Source organism: Silurus meridionalis, chromosome 28 (assembly GCF_014805685.1).
Source record: "Silurus meridionalis isolate SWU-2019-XX chromosome 28, ASM1480568v1, whole genome shotgun sequence".
Classification (NCBI taxonomy): domain Eukaryota; kingdom Metazoa; phylum Chordata; class Actinopteri; order Siluriformes; family Siluridae; genus Silurus; species Silurus meridionalis.
Window position 1 is genome coordinate 12,450,155 of NC_060911.1, and position 26,118 is coordinate 12,476,272.

The following is a 26,118-nucleotide window of genomic DNA, read 5'->3' on the forward strand; positions in this document are numbered from 1 at the left end:
TTGTCAGAGAAATGAATTACAGAAGGTACATAATTATACGAGGAAAGAGATGCGTATAGGCTTTAGAAATAACACTTTACTATGTAAAATTAACGCTGGTTGAATTTTTTAACAATTTACAGAATTTCAATATAGAATTTTAAATTAAAATTTACTTTCTTTTTTTTTGTTTTATGTTTTTATTTATTTTTTAACACACACACACACACACACACACACATATATATATATATATATATATATATATATATATATATATATATATATATATATACATGCACTATATGTCCACAAATGCACAAATATCACCCCCCATGTATGTTGCCGATATGCGCTTCAGATACTGCATACCCTGTTTTTGCATCTCTTTGTGCATCTTTTGCTAATTATTTAATAAATCTGTTAAAAATAAAAACCAGGTTGATGGGGTTTTTTGCTTTTGCCACCTCACAGCATCAAGATCCAAGGTCCTTGAGCTTGTTTGCCCTCTCCTGCTTCCTCTCCACCTTCCTTGAAACATCCATGCAATCGAATAGGCTGTGCAGAAATTCCCCCCCAAGTTTGACCCGAATGATTTTTCTTATCAGCTATAAACTTCCGCAAGGTGCTACAAGAGTTCTTGTTTTCACTCTAAAGAAATGAAAGGAATAGCCTGGTTATTTTATTGAGCACTCCAAAGAATGAGAAGCAATTTAATTTCCATTAGCTATAAACACTTTCACAACAATGAGCATTGAGTTACATAAAAAGCTCAGCCGGCACGGCTAGAAATATTCCGAGTTGCTGTTTTCCAGGAGGTTTTGAGTTTTTTTTTTTTACATTTACACCAAGGAAGCGAGAAACACCACAATACTAATACTTTGATAATTTTGTTAGAGCGTTCTGAAAATACTCACCTTTTTTTTTTTTTTTTACATTTTGGAACAACTGCACTCGAGTTAATAGCTTTTAATAATATATTTTTTTAAAGTCAGACCCTTTGATTTGACAATTGAATTTGAGTTGAGACAAGTTTCTTTTATCATTATTAAGTCTTATTGATTAACATTAATCTTGACTTAATTCAGGTCATTCACTGATTTAACAAAGTACATGCCTCTGTCTGGAAAAGCTTCAGAGCTGAGCAAAAAATACAAAGCCATGAGGTTAAAAGGAAATTCCAGTAGACAGTATTGGGTCAAGTCATGGCTCTGAGGAATGAACACCATGGCCTTGATCATTCAGAAATCATTTAGAAAAAACCTCAGAACCAAAGAGAAACCCTTCTAAGAGGTCAAACTGTACCTGCTAGAAAAACCACCATCTCAAAGTTGAACCACCAACTCCTTAGTGAAATGTTCATGACTGTTCACTTAGACATGGACAAAATCCAGAGAAAACCAAGGTCACCTCACCTGACTATGATCTATCCCTTTGTTAAAGCATGCTGGTGGCAGCATAGCAGCAGGGAGGATTTTCTAGGTTAGAGAAAGAAAAAAAAGATAAATAGATCAAACAATTTGAAAAACTCTGGTCAGGACTACAGCTCAAGGCAACGTTTCACCTTCGAATACAACAGTGAGCAGAATTGATACTAAAAAGTGAACATATAAGTGGTTCTTCAGGACAACTTGATGCTCTTTTGTGATCCAACCAGAGCTGGGGCAGGAACTTCAGTAGATATATTCAAGTTCGTAGTGTAGCTTGACGTTTAACCCAAGTTCAAAAGGATCTTCAAAGAGGAATGTGAGAAAAATGACATGGAAAATGACATTTAACATTGGAGCCACTGTCAAAGGACTTCAACTGATTTCTGATATATATATATATATATATATTTTTTTTTTTTTTAATCCATTTTCCAATTTGAGTACTTTAAGTACCCCTAAATAATTTATTCTCTATGAATTTTATTAAGTAAGGACTATTTTATTGGATTGAACAGAATTGAATATAGTCTCTGTCTTTGTTGCCTCACTAAATTTGCATCCACCATTAAAATATACTTACAGCATACATTTACATGTAACATGTACATGTAACGATACACAAATTTTCCCGGTTTGGTATGTACTTTGCTTTTAAAGTCACGGTTCGGTTTAATTCAGGGGGGGAAATGCACATGAAATTGCTTGTCATTATTAACTTGTAAATATTAAATTAAATAGGTTTTTTTTTTTTTTGGGGAATACAGATGTATATATACGTGTGTGTGTGTGTGTGTGTGTGTGTGTGTGTGTGTGTGTGTGTGTGTGTGTGTGTGTTTTACATGTAATATTAAGTTTTCTAAAGATATGATCTATTTAACTGTTCTACTTATTTCAGCATACTTTAACAAATGCCTTAATTTCTACCATCATTCATTCATTCACTCCCTCGAAATGCAGAATTATTAGGATTTTCTCCTTTTAAGGGAAATTCTTGGAGCTGGACATAAAACACAAAAGAGTCAATATTGTTGGACTGTTGTAAAAGTGGCGGGAAACAGTGAAAGTGCGAGGCGGAGACTGAACAAACTTGCGGTCCACCACTTAATATGTTCCTACCGAAACGGTTCAGTATGAATACTGAAAGTACATGTACTGATATCCCTAGTATACAGAGGGTTTGTTTGAAAGTGTACTGAAAACCTTATAACGCATACCAGGTTTTTTTGGCTTTGTGTTAATTGCGAATCGATTCACGTCTGCTGTAATGAACCGCAGCAAAGGGTTAAACACATGGCTCATCCAGGCTAAATGCCTATGTGAAAGTGCCCTTTAAAAGGCTTTTTGATATGATGGAGGAATTATGCAAGATGAAAAAAGAACAGCCTGCCATTTATATCATTATTCAGCACAGCACCTTGCCCAATGAAAACATCATCTCCAGATTTTTATAGTGGTTCATGCCTCAATATCAATAACCACAACTTCATTACTCTAGTTGCACTTATTCTATGACATACATCAAAATGAGAGATGCCCATGCTTTCTTATGGAAATCAAATCCACCCGTGCGGCCATCTCAAGGACATGTCCAATGTCGCAACGTGTCTTTCGTTAATGTGGCCTGACTTTGAGGAAACATCTGCATTAGGAATGTTTCGTAGTGTTTGGCTGTCACAGAAACAAATACGAGCTGTCAAGGCAATAATTGTTTGATCAAAATACATTCCTGCTATGGGTTTAGAGCAGGGGTCCCCAATTATTGTTCTGTGAGGGTCACAGAACTGTTTTTTCATAATTGTTTTTCTCTTTACAAACAAATGAGCATTGCTTTTCAAGAGATATGTCGCCTATTAAAAGAACAAATTAGTATCATAATGAAATCGTTTTATATTCATTGCTACTGCATTAAAACGTGCATCTGGTTGGTGGGTGAATTTGCTAAATAATTAGGCTACTTTAATAACTAGAGGTCGACTAGTAGTGGATTTTACTGATAGCTACATTGGATCATACTACAAATTAGTCAATCAAAGTTTTTTAAATGGATACTGGTAAAACATATATTTCAAATAACATTTTTTAAATATGTCTCTGGCATTGTTCACAAGGCTGTTCCAAATATTATTATACGTTTTCAGACCTCAGGCCGTAGTTTGGGGACCCCTGGTTTAGACTTGTGGCATTTAGCAGACGCCCTGGACCAGAGCGACGTACAAAAGTGCTTTTAGTCTCTAGCAATGAATAATGTAACACTGGTACCCTAGATTACAACTTAAGAAAAATCAGCCTACAACTCTGTTGAGGGTTTTTTGTTTTGTTTCGTTTTTTAAACAAAGCAAAGTGGGACGGTGTTAGTTTAAGTGTTTCAGGAAGGGGAAGGTCTTCACCCGTCGCTTAAAGAAAGCAAGGGACTCCGCTGTTTAGACATCTAGGGGAAGTTCATTTCACCACCTTGGTGCCAGAACAGAGAAGAGCCTTTGGGCCTTATTCACTTTTAGCAACTTGGATCACCTAGACATCATCAGGCCCATCAAATTCGATGTCACGAGCCTCCCCTTTCGGTTTCCATGGTCCATTTAAAACATGACCACTATATAAGTTTTCATTTTCTCTTCTAGTGAAGAAATTGTTGACAGCACAATCTTGGTCTTTGTTGGTAGGTTTTGGCTTTTGCACGGTTTTGCTTGTTTTGCCTGCACCTTGATTTGACATTTATCTCATTCATACAATTGAGCAGCTATGGGGTTTAGGGCCCTGCTCAGGGGCCTTGAAGTAGTAGCTCGGTGTGGGATTGCTTGTGGGATTTGAACTCACAACCTTTGGCTCCAATCTACTATCATGATTGCGTTTCTGTGGCTGTATTTGGTCGCTCTGTCCCATGCTTACACTTACAGTAGGTTAATAACGTATCCTCAGGTGGATCAAAATTCTGGAAGTCTTCTCTACAAACATCACTGGGCCTTCATATGAAAAAGTCTGGTTTTGTGGGTTCATTGAAAGAAAAAAAAAACCTTTAGTCAAATAAAACTCTATTATATTTTTATTGCTTTCGACTTTTTCACAAAGCATTGTTTCGTTGTCTTGACTTGAACCATGGTGTGTTCACATACTCAGTGTAGCAGGCAGGTCCGAACGTAGCAATTCCACTTCTGTTTGATTTGTTTCGACTTTTACAAGTGAATCCATATAGAGTTTTACAATTGTTTTTCTCGGTTTATGGATTCTCTTTGTGCTTGCTAGAGATGAGTTCAAATACTCTTTTACTGATCAATAAATGAAAGAGCTTTTACAGGGTTTTTACGTTACTTAAAATTAGCAAACCCGAGGTATTTTAAATCTCATTTGGAGTTTCAAGTTGACTGATAGAAACTGTTTTTTTTTAAATTGCCCATAATGATAACTCAAGCTAATTAACACAAACAAAACGTTTTTGATTTTTTAAGGCACTCTGGCATCTGTAACATCTTTTTTTATGATTATATATATTATACAATTATTATTAATTATTTAACTCAGCCATTATGGATGCACAAGCTAGTGCACTCTTAGTGCCGGTCCCAAGCCCGGATAAATGGGAAGGGTTGCGTTAGGAAGGGCATCCAGCGTAAAACACGTGCCAAATCAAACATGCGGATCACGAATAAGAATTTCATACTGGATCGGTCGAGGCCCGGGTTACCAACGACCGCCACAGGTATCGTTAGCCAACAGGGTACCGGTGAAAATTGGACTACTGTTGGCCGAAGGAGGAGAAGGAGAGGAGGAAGACGTCTACAGAGGCAGATGTAGAGGACAGGGGGGTGTAGTGATCCATTGGTGACCCCTAATGGGAGAAGCCGAAATATATTATACAATTATTAATATATTATAGATCATTATTGACTCTGGATGATGGATAGTAAAGCCCAAAGAATTTTTTCCAAAGATATCTGTTACCATTTTACATTATCAAGGTCATTTTTAGCTGTGACTTCCCAAACGGTGGAGGTGCAACCGAACAGGCTAAGAGCAACCCTGAATGACTGCAACATATATATCTTGCTTTGTGGTACACTTTAGCATTGGGATGGTAACGTGAATGTCCAGTGTCACTGCTGGCACGTGGTTTATGTGAAATGGCTGTTCTTTCTCGTCAGCCTCTTATGCCAATTGATAAAGTGGGAGCAACCAACGACGGTGTGAGATTATTTGTGCTGACCTTGGCTCGGCGTACCATTAGTCTGGTCAAATGCAGAACTGATGAAGCGCCAGTGCCTCGGTGTGGCTGGCCACTGGCCATAGGATGCATATTGTAAATAACTTTGAACACATTTTATTGATTCTGTTGAAAAAATATAATACTATTGTAGTCACAAGCGTGTTTGACAGATGAAGAACATCGGTCTTACCCTGAAAAACAGATTTGTCTGTGTACTTATTTGTGTGTAGACCTCCTCTTTTATGATATCATCTACTCTTGGCTGGACTTGTTGCCTTTTTTAAAGTCCCAAGAAGAGAGCGTGTATAAAACCTTTATAAAACGCGATTAAACGATTGGGTATGCGGAAAACCCCGTTGTTCTCTGAATCTGTAACAGCTCTGTCAAGCTTTATTTTGAGTCGAAAAACAGTCATCCAAAATCTAATTGCCTGTGGGATTCAAGAAAGCAAAAGGGACACTGATAATGATCCAGTTCTGTGTTTGACGGCCTGCTCTGCGAGATAAATCAACACTGATGCGAATCGATTGTCATGTCCAAATGTCTGCTCTTTCCTTCTAAACCCCCTGATACATATAGCAAAAGGGAAATTAAAGCAATACCAAGGCAAAAATCTTCCGGGGACTTAGACACATTACTTGGCATATTACTAACCGAACCTTTCATTACTTACTCTAAAGTGCTGCATTGTGAGTGACGCAGAGGAAAGTCCTTCGATGCTATTTAACCACTTTGGGTAGATTTTTACAACAAATATGCAAACTCTTTCTAATAAAGTCCTGCTTCTTAACCCAAAGTCTCAGCAATACACAAACAGCGCACGGTGTCATTTCGCTTAAGTCGTTGACATCATTCAATTTAAAGGCGGAAAATAAACCCTTGCCATTTCGCCAATAATTTCTTGGCTCGATCAACACCTCTTACCTGCAAGACATAATGCTGATTAAGGCTTGATTGCAGACAAGGGCTGTTATGCATTATTAATGAAGCCGGAATAATTGTCAAATTTTATGACATGGCGAGAAGGGGAAATTGGTTCCATGGTCAGCGTGAGGATTGATGACAATTCGTCCTGCACCAATGACACCGATAGTCTGGCATTAGTCATGGCGCTCCCATGGCTACAGCCACCTGTGACAGAGCTAATGATAGTCATTATGTAGCATGACCATGCACTGGAATACATTTGTCGGAGCATAAAATGTTGATCCTTTTCCTCACAAGCCATGAAGTGCTAGCAAAACATGGTTTTATATATATATATATATATATATATATATATATATATATAAAACAAAAAGCAGCTGAATCTGAGATCATGTACTAGCATTACTGTACCATTAAACAAGTGTTTTCACAAATTTTTTATTATTTGTTTTAAAAGAATGCAGGATCTCCCTTGGAAGGGAAAAAAACTAGCTGTCTGCATTAATAATTACCCCTCTGTTGACCTACCAGGGGATTATGCATGCATTTGCCCCGAGGGATTGGCTTGCGAGTGCTGATGCAATCAGTGTCTGATTATTCCAATTTTCTTGTTACATAATGTTAATCTCAGCTACTTATTGGGGTACCAAGGTCCAGGCATACCAATGAAAAATGACCCAGTACATGCTTCTGAATTGAATGTGGAGGGAAAACAGAATGCTAGGAAATCTTTTCACTGCATTCTTAAAGGAATTACCTTCAGTAAATATCCAGAATGAGAGAAGAAATGCACATTTTCAGGGTTTTACTGAGGTGTTTTCTCTGAGAGTATATTTTTTGGCTGGTTTAAGAGGTGGGAACTTTGTGGATTGGAAGGTCATGAGTTCAAATCCCAGCACCACCAAATTACCACTCATCTGCTTATTTGGAAGTTTCTCTGGAAGAGAGTGTCCACCAAATGCTATAAATCTAAATTTCTGTTATTTATATCCTGACAATTACCTGTCAATTTTTGTTACAAATCGCATGTTTGGGACACTTGTCCAGGGGTTTGTCAAAAAGGAATATTTTTCGGAGCCACCCTCCATTCACAAACCACCCTTCTGCTTCCAAAGAGATGCTATTCTGCTTAGCAGGTAGTTACAAGGAGTTACAATTGCATTCCTGTCAGCTCAAGCATGGCCATTCTCCTCTGACTTCTTTCACATCTCCAAACAAAGCACACAATTAGATTGGATTATTTTGGATGACTCTTTTGGGACAATAGGAAAAATGTTCTATGGGGAGACAAGCCAAAATTGAAACCATTTAAAGGGTGCAAATCTCCCTATGCCTGCCAAGAACATGGCATTGACAGAGTGATGGCAGAATGACCTGAGCGACTTTATTTAACGAAGCATATAGTCGGAGACTGCCCGAATTTTTTTTATATGAACTAACGCTAGAGTGTAATTGGATGATGCAGCAGGATGATTATGCGAAACAGTTGTAACAGCTGAAATGCCTTTGAAGCAATTTCACTTGTAAAAAAAGACATTTTTGGAGAGGCCTAGTCAAATAGAGAAGTTGGCAGAAAGAGCTCTTTATTCCCAAACGCTTTAGAAGTAAAGCAGTTGTTGCAAAGAAGAGTGGGTCAAGATTCCTCACAGAAAATAAACAGGATTCACATTTATTTACATCATGCATTCATTTGAAGTTAATGCCACTTAATCCAGATATTATCCTATTGTAATTATAAATGATTAGTCGGATCAATGATGTTAATGCCTTAAAATGCTACAGTATAAGTAGGTATTCCCAAAAGTATGTGAACACCAGACCATCACATTCCTTCCGGAACCATGGACTTTTACAGGCAGTTTGCTGTTATAATAAACTCAACTTTTTAGCTGAGATCATCACGGAATCCCTTTTGTGCAGTCAGTATTTCAGTTATCCCAGTGGATTTGAGGTCACAGCTCTGGGAACTCAAGATGAAAACACACACACCGGGAGAAGGACCCGCCTGCACCACAACACTCATCCCACCCTGCACTGAACCATGCTCCCTCCCATCCTCAACTAGTGATGGATTGCTCCCATTTTTAATGTTACAAGGAAGACCTGCTTTAGAAATCTGGCACCAAGGCGTTGGAAAGTACTTTCGCTTGATATCCGACCAGCTGAATCACTAGTCATAGATTTTTATCAGTACTTCATTTCACACGTTTTATTACAATATTAGACAAATAGTATTAGTATGTGATAATTATTGATAGAAACCTAATGCTCTCTGAATAAATTTGTCTCCCCAATGCCATAAATGTAATTGTAAACAGGGTTAGTTCTAGTTTTCAGGGGAATTGTAAAACAAAATGTCTATTCATTACAGTTCCATCATTGTTGAGGTGCTGTTCAGTGAAAGACGCTTAAATGTAAAACTGTTCATGCAACTCGTGCTCCTAAACCTTTGTAGAAGACTGTAGATTTTAATTACAGTCCAAATCCAGTCTTATAGTTCTAAATTGCTCAGTAACTTCATGGATGATTCACTGTATCATATTTTTCTATGGAAAAAAGGTACATACGAGTTAGGGATGTAACGGTACATGTACTCGTAGCAGACTTTTTGGGTACAGTGCTTTTGGTTTCGGTGTGCGAAAATCTGAATTCCCTCGGGAACTCATCAAGCGGCGGGCCGCAAGTTTGTGTCTCTGTGGCTATTCACTCAGTACCGGAAATACGATTTGTAGTGCATTGTAAAACTCAGATTTAGTTTTTTGTGCATGCGTAAAATCACTGGGGCTTCCTGCCATCACCGACGCTAGCAATACTAATGTAATTTCTCTTGAAAGGAGAAAATCTTGACAATTCCGCATATCGAGGGAGTGAATGAATGAAGGACGGAAGGAATGAAGACATTTGTTAAAGTCTGCTGAAATAAGTAGAACAGTTAAATAGATCATATCTTTAGAAAATAATTAAATATTAAATGTAAAACACACTCACACTCATGGGGATTGGAAGCACAGTGATTTAGGCATTGGGTTACTGAGTTCTACTAAGATCGCGGGTTCAAGCCCCCGTATTGCCAAGCCCCAGGTTCTAAAAACAAGCTGGGATATACAATTAAAGAAAGAATTTCATTGTGCTTTAATGTATATGCAACAAATAGAGTCTATACTTTTCTACACACACTTATATGCTCATCTGTATTACACAAATGGGGGCGAACAAATGTAAGCTATTTATTTTCCTTTTTTTTTAATTTATTTAAAAAAAAAAAATAGATTTGTAGTTATAAGTGTAGTTATTTATTTATTTTCCAATTACCTCCCATGACTGAACTGGTGTAAGTCAGGCTCAGCCTTATTCAAACACTCTTTTTCAGTTCAGTCCACAGATTTGTTATAGGATTCAGGTCAGGACTTTGTGATGGCCACTCTGATAAGTTCACTTTGCTGTTCTCAAGCGATTCTGTACAAATTTGGAAGTTTGGACCATTGTCCTTCTGGAAAACTGAGTTAAGAACAATTGGACAGTTGGAGCAATTATAATTGTCTCCCTCTACTCCTTGATCTGCTGCTCCAGTATTTTTAACTAATCCTTTCTCATGATGGCAGCTTTCTTTATAAAACTACACCAGTCGCTTTTTCTGAAAACATCTCCACAACATGATCTTGCCATACCAACCCCTTACAGCTGGGCTGGTCTTTTTTCAAATAACACTTCAATTCAATTCAATTTTTATTTGTATAGCGCTTTTAACAATGAACATTGTCTCAAAGCAGCTTTACACAGATAATTTGGTGATTAAAAGTAAATATGTTTTTTATAAGTAAGTTTGTCCCTGATGAGTGAGCCGGTGGCGACTGTGGTGAAGGAAAAACTCCCCGGGATGGCATAACGAAGAAACCTTGAGAGGAACCAGACTCAAGAGGGAACCCATCCTCATCTGGGTTGCACCAAATGTCTATTTATTGCAGATATAAGATGTTGCGGGGTACAGTGATGATGATCAGAAGCGAAAAATAGTCCTTAACTACAGTCCAATAAATCCTCAAAAGCGCCCGTTCTTACTCCGGGATTTCATGGAACCACCCAAGGTGTTGATGAGAAACCGTCCCAAGCTGCACAGAGTGGCTTCCAGTCGAAGAGAACACTATCCAGAGGCAGGCCTGGACGAAGTGGGAAGATCCACGGAGGGCAGAGGGGAAACTATTCAACTATTCTGTTGTGCTGGATTGACAATATTTACGTTTGACTTCCTGTAGGTGCTTTATGTAGTAGTCAAATTGAAAACATGATCTATCATTAGGGTACTGAGTAGTTTAACTTTTACTTCTGAAACTTTTATGTAGCACATAAAGCTGCAAGGACAAAATATATGTAATAGATTGCAAGTGCACTTTTCCTGCTGACAATATCTTGTTTAAACTCCCCACATGTTCTCTTTAAAAGACAAAAGGTGAATATTACCTTGCCACTGGTGCCATTAGTGCCTCCGGCTTGTTTGCTCATTATGGGTCTAAATCTACATCTGAATTTCTGTAAAAATGCTTTTAGAAAGTGCCTTTCGTTTAAAAAGCAATGCGATGTAAAGTGGCGTACAGGGATCTCTGGGAGGTTTGCAATGCAAAGCTAGGGGCTCTGTGATTGACCAGTTAATTAAGTAATGAATTGATTTTTATGGTTTAGATAACAGACGTTATATCTAGAAATATTAAACATATATTTAATTTTACTCTAAAATAAAAAAAAACAAAAAAACAAGCACTTATATAAAATTTTTAGTAAGAAAAGTGTAATAATCCATAATGAAAAAGCAATAAGGCTTCAAAGAAGTAGTCCAAATATTAATGTACACATTTAAATAGTAATATTTTAATATTCAAATTGATTAATTTTTATTTGTAGAGCGATTTTAACAATGCACACTGTCTCAAAGCAGCTTTAAAGAGATTATAAAGTATATAGGAATGTAGAAGTTTAGTGCCTATAATTTCGTTAAACCAGTGGCGATTGCGGCAAGGAAAAAGAAATCTTGAAATAAAGAAACCTTGAGAGGAACCAGACTCAGAAGGGAAACCATCCTCATCTGAGTGGCACAGATCGTCCATTCATTACAGTTTCATCATTGTTGAAGTGTACTGTTCATGCAACCTCTGGTCCTCAGCCATGGTAGTAGACAGATGATATCCATTCGAATCCAAATCCATCCGCAGAGTTCTTGCATTTCTCAGTAACTTCATGGATCTTTTTCCACAAAATTAGTCTGAAGTCAGAGTGTTTATTTAACAGTTGAAAAGGCCCACAAGTGCAAAAAGTGCATGAGGACATCAAAGATTTTTTATTACAGTGCAGCAGAGGCAACACTTTATGGGTTAAAAAAAACAAGTACCTTGGACAAGTCCTGCTCAAAAATATGTTTCCTGGACAAAAACCCTGATTGTAATGTAAATGGAGATTTTCTTTTAAATACAAACTGAGTATTAGTACTGAGTATCACCCAAATGCCCAGGTGATGCTATTGTTAAGCCGGTCTGTAAATGTTAATCATGGTCTACACCTTTGTTTGTGATTGATATTGACATATGATCTAACTGACTATGCATTTTATATTTAACTAGTGTTTGTATTCATGTAATTGTACTTACCTAGTATAGTATAGTATAGTATAGTATAGTATAGTATAGTATAGTATAGTATAGTATATAGTATATATGAGATTGTATTAAAATATTTTGAGACTAATGGTAACTGGTGCTATTCTGACCACGTGTTACCACATATGCGATTTCATTATAAGCAGCAAGTTTTGCATGGAATTGGAAAAGTCTTCCACAGAGACATTTGACATACAGCGAGGTTGCTAAGAGTCGTTCGAGGTGTTTCGAGTGCCACTTCAAGAGTGGAGGAACATCACCAGAAGGTGACGTGAGACCAAAACCTTGAACGAGCTCAACCCCAGAAAATTTTGAAACCGTACGCCAAATTTGTGTATAATGATCGTCAGAGAACAATCAGCATGATCTCACTTCAGCAGCCACCCTACTCGCCAAATTCGGCTGCCGAAGACTTTGACCTCTTCCCGAAGATAAATGTCGAGCTCAAAGGCCACCGTTTTGACACTATTGCGGACATTCAGCGCGAATCGCAGAAGGTGCTTGACACGCTTCCAAAAGTAGACTTCCGGGACACATTCCAGAAGAATGAGAAAAAAATTTACTTTCTTGTAAAAGAGCAAGTCTCAAAACCTTTTAATACCATATACATATATATATATAAAGAGTTTGTTCCTTCTCTTTGCGTCATAATGTACATGTAATGGCATGTGTCTGATGTTTCATACTTCCAAGATATTTACTTACAAACTGGTGAGTATACAAATATACCATTTTGAGCATTCAGTAGTAGCTGAAACAATACGACTGTATAAAAAAGACAAACATTAATGATCTTAATAAATGATCTTTATTGCCAAGAATCATGGGTTGCATGCACAAGTCCTTGTACATGCAAACCATGATTCTTGGCAATAAAGATCATTCTGCTCTACTCATATTTTATGGCCGAGGAGAGATGATGGCATTGTTTGTGGGCGGTGGTAGCTCAAAGGTTAAGAGATTGGACTTTGGCTCAGAAGGTCACAAGTTCAAAACCCAGCGCCACTAATCTGCCACTGCCGGGCCCTTAAGAAAGGCCCTTTAACCCTCAGACGCTTTGGATAAGGCCGTCTGCCAAATGCCATAAACGTTTTCTCAGCAGTTATATTCCAATCTATTGTGGAACTCATATATATGTATATGTTAATGTTTGTCTTTTTTATACAGTCGTATTGTTTCAGCTACTACTGAATGCTGAAATGGTATATTTGTATACTCACCAGTTTGTAAGTAAATATCTTGGAAGTATGGAACATCAGACACATGCCATTACATGTACATTAAAACGCAATGAGAAGGAACAAACTCCTTATTAAACTGTGTAACTAACTGATATTTTTAACTCTAACATACTGTAAGTGGAGTCTAAGTGTAGAAGCTAAAATGACACTACTCGAAATGTTGCTAAGCTCTTTGTTGTACATTATTTTGTTTTGTGTTTTTGTGCTAAATTGTATGCAAAATCAGTACGAGTGTAAGAATTAGGCTGTAAACATTGGCTGTGATTTCCTTTGCTGCAGTAGTGAAGCTTGTCTGTTCCTTTCAGATAAGAACTGCTCTGCAGAGGTTGCTGACTGCACGTTTCTGAAGAAACCAGGTGAAAACAATGCTGTTTGCTACATCGAGAATGGAGATTTCTATTGCAGGTGTCCACCAGGTAATACGTGTTTTTTTTATTTATTATGTCGGTCCTCGGTACAATTAGTTCATATTTAAACTTACATTATGGTTAGTCTGAATACATGATTCTGATTGGCTGAAAGTTGTGTGTTTGAACTGTTGAACATCCAGTTTACAGTGATTTTAATCGTTATGATAAATTAATGTGTTTACTTTCTAGAGTGAGATCTTTCCTGGACATTGATTTTGCAGAGCTAAATTTAATATATTTTTTTTATTTGTATGTTTCATTTAAATAAGACTGTGATTTTGATTAAAGCATAAAGGCACAAGATGAATTTGGTGAATTTGAGTAAAAAATTTTAGAATATGACAAATAACGAAAAACTGCTCGAGGAGTCAAACCAATAGCTATTAGAGAATAATAATTATCTCACGCACACACAGACACAGAATCTCCCTCTCTCTCTCTTCCACTCCTCTCTGTCTCCATCACCTATTTGCACCCCCCTCCCATTATCTCTCTTTTTCTCTTCCCTACCTCTTATCAATGATTTGCCCCCCCCCCGTATCATCACCTCTTTGCCCCTCTCTTCATCTCTCTTTCTCCTTATTTTGCTCTCTTCCCCTCCTCTCTCTGTTTTCTCTTCATCTCCCCATCCCATAACCCCACCTTTCTCTCACTTTCTCTCTCTCATTCGCGTTCTCTCTCTCTCTCTCTCTCTCTCTCTCTCTCTCTTTCTCTCTCTGTCTCTCTCTCTCTCTCTCTCTCTCTCTCTCTCTCTCTCTCTCTCTCTCTCTCACTCTCTTTCACTCAAGATTGAAATTTTTTTTTCAGAAATTTTTTTGGACCCATGTTATAGAGCAGCCCAAAGAAATAAAAGATAATTATTGATTTTTTTAATTGGACAAACTTAAAGAATTTATATTACTAGGAAAAACAGATAGAAGTTAAAAAAAGTACAAATTGTGTTGAAATTCTTAGTGAAAGCTTGAGTACTGCATGATTTGAATTTTTATAAAACTTAAAAAAACGTGATTTTCAATATTTACAATTTTTTTATTGTGAAATTGTTTTTATGGTTCCATATGGCTGTTGTGAAATTTAATAATAAAAAAAAATCCCTCAATCTCTCTCTCTCTCTCTCTCTCTCTCTCTCTCTTTAAATTATAATTTTTTTTTAATTTGAATTCCATTGCACAGCTTTATATCTGCATACGAGTTAGACCAGCAGAATCCCTGGATTCATTTCCAGTCATCAATAACAGTTTTAACTTGTCATTGCTGGCAAAAGACTAGAAGATTAGAATCCTGGATAATCCAAAAGCTAGGTAGTGCTTGGCCACGTGTCAAAAGCAATGTCCTATCCACAAAAAAAATCCCCCCCTTTAATGGTGTAGAGGGTTCAGAACCAAACCCATTGGAGAGAGCACAGCATTTCTCAAAGACGCTGGGAAATGATTAAGATGTTGTTCTTCAACTGAGCATGTGATCAAAGAATGTAAAATTGCCATTCAGTGTAAAGAGTGCAACATTGACGAGCTCATATCAGCCGGAACCCCTCGAGTCAGAAAATGGCAGGAAGGAGCAACGTGAATTCCATTCCTACCAGGAAGTGTACAGAGGTCTGTGGGGAGAATCCCATTTTCCTGTTCTAAAATCTGCCTCAGCACAGTGCAACCTAAAGAACAGCTGGAGACGCAAGTGAGACGCAATGCTATTCTTGATGACCGGAGCAACCAGGTACAAGTTCTTTGACCACTTTGGCGTTAAAGGGACAAATGCCTTCTACAAACTCTGGACATGTGCAGGTTTTTTCTGACATGTCTGGAATGAGAACCCAGACTTTGTTGTACAACCACTGGGTGAAATAATAGAGACTACATTCAACAACTAAATTCTTGAAGACTCCAAAAGTGGCAAAACATTACACTTACCTTAACTCAGCATATTCCACTTGACTCAGAAGCCCAGATCCTGTTTCTTCTCTTCTGTTATCCTACAGGTCCACAATGTGCAAACACAACGGACCTAATAATGCACCATAAAGCTTAGATCTAGACTGGGTTATCATTGGGGAAGTCTGCCTGGGCACAGCTCACAAGCCGAAAGGTACAGATTTTGCACTCACATTCTGGAGAATGGGCACCACTCTCAATTCCTGCACTGTCAAAACCATCTTATGCTATAAGAGAAGCTTATAACCATCAAAGGTTACACAGTTCACATGATCTGCAATGCTCACACCTTGCCCGATTCCTAGTTTCCTGTATGGAAAAAATGCTCCTTGGAATTAAGATCTTCAAACACACAGAGGACAACATTAGGTCGCATTTTTCTATTGAGAACAAGCAGTTTGTTGAGTTCATGAATAAGATGTTCGTTGATAAAGAAAACAGCTGGGTAGGCTAACTCGGAACCTCAACATCTAAACCTCAAGACTCAGTAACAGAGAACTGAATCACTTTAACACTCTGTCGCACTCTAGATAGAAAAGGTAGAGATGAAACAGTGTTTTGTCACCTTAATAAAATGGATCTTTGATTAAGATCACGCAGAGCTGGCCACACTATTGGCAGAGGGAGAAGAAAAAGAAAGAAAGGTGCTTTATACTTGTCACATGTACTTTACAGCACGGGGAAATTCTTTCTTCGCATATCCCAGCAATGTTAGGATTTCAGGGGTCAGCCATGATACAGTGCCCCTGGAGCACTGAGGGTTAAGGGCCTTGCTCAGGGGCCCCAAGAGTGGCAGATTAGCAATAGTGGGGCTTGAACACCAACCTTCCGATCAGTAACCCAGAGCTTACTGGAACCTTCCAATATTCTGTTTAGTGTTCCACTGCAGCACCATGCACCTTGGTGTGATCATTAGTTTATTGCATTTGATGCATTTTCGAGGTGAACAGATTGCTTTCACTGCAGACATTGGACAGATGTTTCAAAGGTTCTTTTTTGAGGAAAGACAACAAAAACCTTCTCAGATTCTTATGGTTTTTATGGTATAAGAACAATGACCACACATATGAGGGTGTTGATATCGAATTCCATACTATCATAGATTCAGCCTTCTCATCTTAATCATGAGGTGCTGTCTAGTCTCAGGGCAGAGGGATCTGCTCAAATCAATGCCTGACTTCTGATATCCACAGATGCCACAGATCATTTTTAAGCCTAACTATGACTCTAACTCAAATTCTGTAGTCCACATCCTCCTCTAGGGAGCTTAGTTGATGCAAATCTACAGCGGCAGCTATGGAGAAGAGTCCCTCGAAAGAGATGGAGGCATGAGTATCTTTCTACACTCCAGACCTGCTACAAATGGCAAATCCCAATATCAAGAAGGGAGGCATAGTGCTACTTCCTGATACATAGGTAAAGCAAAGCCATTGTCCTATGGCTTTGGTCATAGGAATGTTTCCTGGAAGTGATGGCAAGTTAAGAAGTTAGAGCTGAAAATGACCAGAGGAGGGACCTCCAGAAACTGTGGATCCATATCACTCAGGTGGTTGGGCTCATGTCCACTTAGGATTTTAGCAAATTTTTTTCTTAGTCAATGGCGTTTTCGTGTCAGTGTGGACTGTGAAAATAAAAAGTTAATAAATAATGCAGGTTGAAGCACCTTGTTTTGCTTGTGCAATACACTGACGTAAGCATTTTTAGACATTTCAGTGGGGATAAGCAACTTTTGGGAAACAATTGAAAAAAATAGTGGACGCAGATCATTTTTAGATGTAGACATAGACCTAGCCTCAGGCTTAAATAGTAGTATTTTGTTTAATACCAGGCAGGGGGTGTAATGTAACATGCATTTGTTCTGTTTAAGTTTATCAGCGCCCTCTGCAGATCGTTTAGAGGATATTTCTTATTCTTATTCATTTGGATGTTCCTAGTCATATTTTAAGTCACATGACCTTAGTCACTTGATCAGTTCTACCATTTTATTTTGTAAAACAAGCTAAAGAACAGCACATCTTGTGTCTTGGATTTCATCCTGCTTCATCAGTCTGTGTAAACCTTCCAGTAGCTTTGCTTGTGAGTGTATTAGTTCATCTGGGTGTAAAGAACTGATTTTTGCTCATATTTACATGTATTTCGTATTATTTACATGCTTTAGGTAACTGTATTATTTACAGATTCACACTACTATCACTGCAACAATTCAGTTAAAGGAAAGTATTGTATCTTCAATAAACATCACTTCCTTGATGTTAACTTCACATCTATAGGATTGCATGAAAAAGTATAGTGACATTGTGTGGTTATACCAAAAATCAGCATGGATTAAGTATAGCAACTATAAACATCCATTTGCTCGTTATCTCTCTTTTTTTTATTTATTTATTTTTAAAAACTAAGAAGCTGCACACAATCCTAAAAACATCCCTATGGCAGAAAATTTGACAAAGCGTTACAAAACTCTACTTTCTCTTATTATGTATGTAGATCAGCCTTTATTTCCTTTTATAGAAAAAAATGCAGCCGACAGCATGTTAAAACAGAAAGCAAAGAAAGACCTGAAAAATCTCCTGTGGTAGAAAATTTGCTATAAAGAGTGGACGTTGAAGGTTGGGGTTTTAATAAATAGCTATTATATGTTTTGTCTTTGGGAACAAAACACTTGAACCATTTTCCTTATTATCTTCAATACATCAGCTGCCCATCACATGTACATTATATGGACAATCATCTTAGATGTTCCACTAGATTTTGGTATGTGCTTATAGAGATTTGTTCTCTTTTCCCCGACAAGGGTGTTAGAAAATTCAAATACTGATGTAGGTGAGGTAAGGAGAGGAGGTCTAAGGTGCAATTAGCGTTCCAGTTTATACTATAAGAGTTCAGTGTCAGAACCCTGCTCAAATCAAGGGAAAATCTCATGCCAACACATCCAACGACATCCTATACAACTGTGTGCCCCCAGCTTGATAACTCTAATTTGTCGTAACAGATGGGAGAAGTTCCACCTATGGCTGAAAAAGTCACACGACTGAATATTTTTGTAGTGTATATCTGGTTCGTCCTAAATCGTTGCCCCACAGCTTTTAGTGCTGAATTGTATAGGATGTATTTACTGTACATGCTGTAGCTTTGCATATTTTCCCAATATTCCCAATGTTTCTGCATGGTAATGTTCCTGTGACTACAGCAAGCTCCATACTTTATTGATCCTTTAGGGTAAATGTTGGGTTGCAGTTGCCCACAAAAAAAGATTCAAGTAAAACAAACAACAACAAAAAAATGTAAATAATCGTTATATTAAGTGATTGGAAATGTATTGCAGAATGAATTGAAAATTGTAGCAGCAGTAAAAGATGGCAGGAAGATGCCAGTAATTGTTATACAAGTAATTGCATGTGTATCTATTGTTATTGCGCATAATGGCCCATATTAACCTTATATAAGTGTGGCATGAAAGCTATATTAATATTAGCTTTATTGTGGACCAGCTTTTTAATGCTGGGAGGGAGAAGCAAATCGGCCACGGAGATGTTTGACACGACGTGCGTTTGAAATGCGGCGATGCTGCAACGAGTCGTTCGAGGTGTTTTGAATGGCTTGTAAGAGCGGAAGAACATCTCTGGAAGTCGGCGAGAGATAAGGAAGACTTTCAATGAGGTCAACTTGGGCATGATGATTGTCGACAAACAATCTAGAAGATCTCACTTCCGCACCCACCCTAGTCGCCAGATTTGCCGAAAATTTTAAAAAATCTTTAAAAAATTCAGACCCGGCTTGAAGGTTGCTGTTTTGACACCAATGCGGTGATCCAGTGCAAAACCACAGAAGGTGCTTGACACGCTTCAATAAAAAAATGTCCGGGACACATTTCAGAAGTTGCAGGAATGCTGGAATCGCTGTATTGTTGTGGACACATTAGATAATAAAAGTACTTTTTTTGGCAGAACTTATCTGTAATGCATCGTGGCTGTATGAGTGTCACTGAACGTTCTCCTCAGACTGAACAGTGCTTTACAGTATGTAGTGGGTGGAAGGAGTTGTCTAAGATGGACTGTACTTTGGACAGCGTCTTCGTTTCAAACACTATCGTCAGGGAGTCCAGCTCTGCATAAGGAAATGGCGGCATGGTGTGTGAAGGTTGAAGTGTAAGAACTTCAATGTCCTCACCCAAGACATTGTACCACAATGTCATTGTACCACTCTACCATATCTAACACTTGTAGGTTGACCAAACACTGACAGGACCTCTACACCTCTTTGCCAGTAGTGCGTGACCTTACTTATGCTCTCTTGGCTCAGTGGGCAAAGAAGGATTTGAAATTGTTTGTTCAACCAGCACGTATGAATGTGATTGTACAGTGTGTATGGCAACCGGGTAATGATCAAAATAATGTTCAAATTCGAGCATCACCAAGCTGAGCCCTTGAGCAAAGCCTCCTAATGCCGTCGAAAGCTTAATAGTTTTCTAACTGCTTTTTGAACTTGAGAGAAAATAATAGGGTGAGAAAATTGAAAACTTAAAACTAGTATCCGATTCGAGGACCCAGCAGTGCTGTGTTGTTTCAATAATGAAATTCTATTCGTCTGGTCTTATCCGTCAATTTGTTTTATTTGCGTTTAATATCCAAATTTGTTTCCGCCGTTCTCCCCTCAAACCCTGTTTTTGACCACCTTGGATTCCTGGAGCTGTTCACAATTCGCACTTATTTTGTGTTAATCCAATTTGTGTATCCCACAGAGCAGTGCCGGCATCGTGCTAAAGTTAAAACCTCGTTTGAGAAACACAGCGGTGTAACAGAGAATTATTTGCTTAAAAACAAAATGTACTCTTGCAGCCCTCGACATTTCCCTTGCATAGCAATTTAATAGTCCTCCGCCTCATTCATCAGTCTGATTATGCTTTTGGCTCGACGTAGGTAAATGCATAAAGTATCAGTAATGGAATCCTTCCAACAGCCGAGGATGCAAAAGTGATAGGAGGACTACGGAAAATGGCAAGCTCCAAAAAAAAGCAAACATCACCTGTAAATGCTAATCTGACTCAGATGGGTGAAAGCTTTTAGGTTCTAGTTACTGTTTGGAATTATAATAATACATACAAACCCACACTCTGTCATTATTTATTAGCATTTTTTAGAGAAGTCTTTTTTAAAGCCTAGAGATATGCCGTTGCCTCGCACAGAATACAGGAGTTGCTTCACTGTGCTTAAAAAACCGATGTCCTATACATATGCTGCATGAGAATATATTGTATGTGACGAGCCACAAAGCAGTTTTTTAGCTTTATCCCCTGCGAGACACCGTGTGAATGGATTTTTGCCGCTTTGGAGCAATGTGTGCATTTCTTCTCGGGCTTGAACTCACAAATTTGCCTTATAAGCGTATCTGATGAAAATGTATTCTCACTTGCCGTGCATCATCCAACCATCAAAGCTGCCTCTAATCCGTTTCTTTGACAAAGCAAAATTAATAGTTTCTGAAACGACCTGAATATTTGTGCATGTTTTCTGGTGGTAGATTATTGGTTAACGCATTGGACTTTGGATCCAAAGGTTGTGAGTTCAAATCTTCTCTGAGCCCCTGAGCAAGGCCCTTAACCCCTTAAATAAGTATAAACAAGAACAATGTAAGTCACTTTGCATAAAACGTCTGCCAAAGGCCGTAAATGTTTTCAACCGAATAGCCTTTATGATTATGGATGGGGTTGGTTCCCTGACCGGGGCCTGGGTTCGATCAGCGGTCAGGGAACCAACCCCAGCCAATAGGGTTGCACAAGCCTTAGTGCCGGTCCCAAGCCAGGATAAATGGGGAGGGTTGTGTTAGGAAGGGCATCCAGCATAAAAACATTTGACAAATCAAACATGTGGATGGCCCGCTGTGGCGACCCCTAACGGGAGAAGGCGAAAGAAATTTTTAGCCTTTATGATTATGAATCTTCTGGTTATACAATTGCACTTTTGACCATAGAGTACCCAGTTAAAGGTTTATAATCACACTATCCAGTGGTTTCTTCCTCATCAAATTTTTCTTTGCCTTTGCTTTACTAATTTTGAATAATCCTTAGGGATAAATTGATATATTTATAATGTTTCAATGTTTGTGATACCGTGCATTATTAAAAACCCTCGACAAATACAATGGAATGAAATAAGTAGTACTGAATCGGTAGTATCATCTTTTTACTATTGATTTAATGATAATTGGCTTCAAAACCAGCTTTAGATTTCCATCAGTCCATTGTGCTTTTGGTGTATGTGCTTTTGATCAGTACCTCTACTTTTTTGTGAGCCTTCTGCCCTTTTGTTCGTGTGTGTTCAGATAATCATAGCCACACCGTGCTACAAGATCTAGACCTCATTTATTTCTATTCTTTCAGGGTTAACTGGACGATTTTGCGAGATCGACATCGACGACTGTGCGAGCGAGCCTTGCGGGGCGGTCAGCATCTGTGAAGACGGCATCGCCGCCTACCGCTGTTTCTGTGCACCTGGATTTATCGGTACCTTAACAGCTATAGATTAGCTGGGTTTCTTTCGTGTTATCTTAGTCCCTTCAATCTATAGTGGAAATGTCTATAATGGGAAATCTATTTACTTTACCCCGACTTAGAGCTTAAGAAGTGTTTTGTCTTGTAAGACTAAAGTCTGCCTGTAGGAGTAACTGTACACTGATGATAAAACTTTATTAACATCATGATTAATCCATTTATAAAAATTGTCCTTGCTTTGGAAAATTGAAATACCGAATTATATTACTCCTTATATTTAGCATCGTGATGTTATTAAAGTCTGTAATTTATTTGAATGTCATTCATTTTTGAAACCTAAAGTGGTTTATTGTCATGGTATATTGGAAAAGGTTTGATTATTCAGCTACTTTAATTACAAATAAGCCTCATTTCCTGTAAATCGAGTCCACATTCTGATGAAAGGCTCTGGTTCTTTATTTTGCCCCAGGTAATTACTGTGAGATTGAAGTAAACGAGTGTCTTAGTCATCCTTGTCAAAACGGAGCCTCCTGCTTGGACAAACTCGACTCCTTCAGCTGCATCTGTCCAGATGGACTCTCAGGTAATTCTACACAGTATGACTTCTCATAATTTGCTTTCAACTTTATAACTTTCACTTTAGAATGTGTATGCGAAGCTTCTCAGTCATCCAGGAGCGGTTATTTGGTTAAATCATGGACTTAACTGGACTTCTATCTGGTTGGATCAAACGATTTCACTACTCATGCGAGCAATTTCTTGTGTCTTCAGTTTACTTAAGACCTTCTGAAGACACAAAGTCTGTTAACACATAAGCACATGATATTTTTGTTAACTCAAATGTGATTAAATTTTATTCATAATATATATAAAATATTTTATCCATTGTAATTTTATACAAGTTTATTCAATTATTTATTTATTTATTTTTTTGGTAGAGTGTTTCAAAGCAGCTTTACAGAGCCAAACCGGTTATTAAGTTGTATACATTCTTTTATAAATTTAGTGCTCCCTGACTTCATGAGGAATAAACCTTTCTCATGAACCAGACTTAAAATGGAACCCGTCTTCATTCTCAACACTGAATGTCCATTCATTACAGTTCTATCATTGTTGAAGTTCATCTAACCTGTGGTTCTGAACCATTGTATTAAACTGTTCATCCCTAATGAGTGAAGGGTTCCCTGGTGGTCTAGCAGGTAGGATGCAGCGCTCCGGCCCGGGTTCGATCCCCGGTCAGGGAACCAACCCCAGCCACTCTTAGTGCCGGTCCCAAGCCTGGATAAATGGGAAGGGTTGCATTAGGAAGGGCATCCAGTGTAAAAACGTGCCAAATCGAACGTGTGGATCATGACTACGGATGATCCGCTGTGGCGACCCCTAATGACTGAAGACGATAACGATATTGTCTCAATGCAGTTTGTCTCAATGCAGTTTAACAGAAAAAAAATTTGTTATAAATGAATGTATACATTTGTTTCTTATAATTGTAAGTTTGTCTCTAATGATTAAATCAGTGGTGACTGTGGAAAAAACTCCCTTAAATAGCATGAGGAAGAAACCTTTAAGATAAGATATTTGAGACCTTTATTCGTCCCACAGTGGGGAAATTTGTGTTAGAGCAGCAAAAAAAAAAGAATGTGCAAATATATAAAAAAAATAGAGACATAATACAAGTATATATATCAGTGTATAAATACAAAATAAAAGGAAATGAAAGATAAATGGTTAGAGAAACCAGACTCAAAAGGGAACCCATCCTGAATGTCAATTCTTTACAGTCCTATCATTACCGGTATGCAGTGTTTGGTGCTCAAATGCAACCAGTGATCCTGAGCCAGTGTAGTAGATTGTTGATGTTAATTACAGTCCAAATCCATCCTTGAGACGAGACGATGTTAACAATCGATAACCTTAACAGTGATTTAACTGTAATGAATGGACATTCGGGGTTGAAGATGAGGGCCGGTTTCGTTTTGAGCTTATTTCCTCTCAAGGTTTCTTCCTCATGCCGTCTTAGGGAGTTTTTCCCTACCAATGATAAGCCATAAATAGGCACAAATTTGAATGGAAAGTTTATATTTGTAATCCATTTCTTTCTGTAAAGCTGATTTGGAATGTCGTCTAATGTTCTAAGTGCTAGACAAAGAAAATTGGATTAAACTGAAACATTGAGAGGAACCAGACTCAATAGGAAACCCATCATCATTTGGTGGGCATCTGAATATTCAGTCATTGTAAGTTCCTTGTTTGAGGTTATAAGCTGTTCATCGTAAAACACGAGTGCAAAACTATTCATAGCAATTGAAGTTTTTAGCCATTGTAGCAGAGCAAAGCCCTCTTAATGGTTCTTGAATGGAATCATCTCGTGTGTCTTTCTTTTCTTATTTATTGTTCTGTTCAATACAATTTCATTAGAAAAGTGCTTTGTTTGACTGTCCACATTTGAGTAACCACCTGGCTAACCGAACGTTCATCTGATTTAGCTTGTGTTCAAGCAGGAGGTGCGAAATTAAATTTCAAAACGGACTCACGGATCTTGAGTTCGGATCTGCAGCCTGCTCAAGCTTTTGCTGTATAATTGTTAGGAATGCTGTTTTCCTCAAACCTTCGACTCTTGTGACTCTTTTTTTTTTTTTTGCATCTTCTCCAGGCACTTTATGTGAAATTGACATCAACGAATGCCTCTCGTCTCCGTGCCAGCATGAAGGGACGTGTCTGGATCTTACCAATGGCTTTGTATGCATTTGCCCTCTTGGCTTCACGGGTATGTGTCAAACAAATACAGGTGCATCTCAATAAATTTGAATGTCATGGAAAAGTTTGATTTAATGAACACAGACTGAAGTAGTTTAAGTCTTTGTTTCAACAAATTAGAATATGGTGACATGCCAATCAACTAAAAACACCTGCAAACCTGTGGGCCCACCCCCATGTAACCCAAAACCCCCCTATGTAACCCAATACTTTTAGAAAATTTAAATTTTGCACTTTTTTTATGTGGACCCCCAGCTTCATTCAATTCAAACACTGGTTAAAAGCCTCTTTTGGGGAAATGTTCATAAATTTCAACTCACGTTCATGTAAATCAACAGTTTTCTCCTGTGCGTCTGCTTTGAATGAATATCTTCGATAAAAGAAGGACGGTAATGACAATCATCCCGTTTGTGTATTTGTGTTTTGTTTCCCTGTGTCTGTTTTCCCTTCTCGAAGGACCCATGTGCGAGGTGGATATTGACGAGTGCAGCTCTTCTCCTTGCGAGAACGCTTGCCGAGACCAGCCTGATAATTACCAGTGCCAATGTGTGGATCCATTTAAAGGTAATAAGCAGAGAATAGGGGAAGGTAAAGAAGCAGTAGACAAAAAAAGCAGCAAGGTTAATTAACTTCAGAAAGCTTTTTTTTTTTTTTTTTACTTTGCCTGCCTAAACCCATCTGCCACATTGGAACATCTTCGTTTTCTGAACGCACTGGGGTTAAGCACAAACAAGAAGCAGTGCATTAAATTACCCACACTGATGCGCTCTGATTTCAAGCCCTATTGTGTCCTTTTAAGTCTTGGGAAAGCACAAAAAACCCCCAAACAAAACTCAAGGACATGTTTGAGGAGGTAAAGTACTGGATGGTAAATAAAAATAAAAAAAAATTGCACAGGAAAAGATAGGTCTTAAATATGGTTCATCATAAAGCCCCACTCCTACTGATTGGTGTCGTTAGCTGGATTGATTGCATGGGTCAGACGGTTGGCTTTTGGCTTGTGTTCATATTTTTGAGCGCTGGATCTACATTTATTTAGACTTAATTCTTGATTGTATTTATTTATTTATTGCTCCATTAACTACATTTTATTAAGCGCATCTTTTTCTCAGT

General features: G+C 38.1%; 1 protein-coding gene across 9 annotated transcripts in view; it reads left to right on the forward strand.

The window, feature by feature from the left end:
* eys (eyes shut homolog) overlaps nt 1–26,118 on the forward strand; it is a 400,588-nt gene that overhangs the window by 107,221 nt on the left and 267,249 nt on the right. For all 9 annotated transcript variants that reach the window (XR_006924828.1, XM_046842744.1, XM_046842742.1 and 6 more), the window contains 5 exons: nt 13,726–13,836; nt 22,138–22,260; nt 22,718–22,831; nt 24,902–25,015; nt 25,462–25,569. Coding sequence is in view for 8 of the 9 variants with exons in the window: in XM_046842744.1 (XP_046698700.1) it covers nt 13,726–13,836; nt 22,138–22,260; nt 22,718–22,831; nt 24,902–25,015; nt 25,462–25,569 (570 nt within the window). In the remaining variant the exon portion in view is untranslated. The remainder of the gene's footprint in view (nt 1–13,725; nt 13,837–22,137; nt 22,261–22,717; nt 22,832–24,901; nt 25,016–25,461; nt 25,570–26,118) is intronic.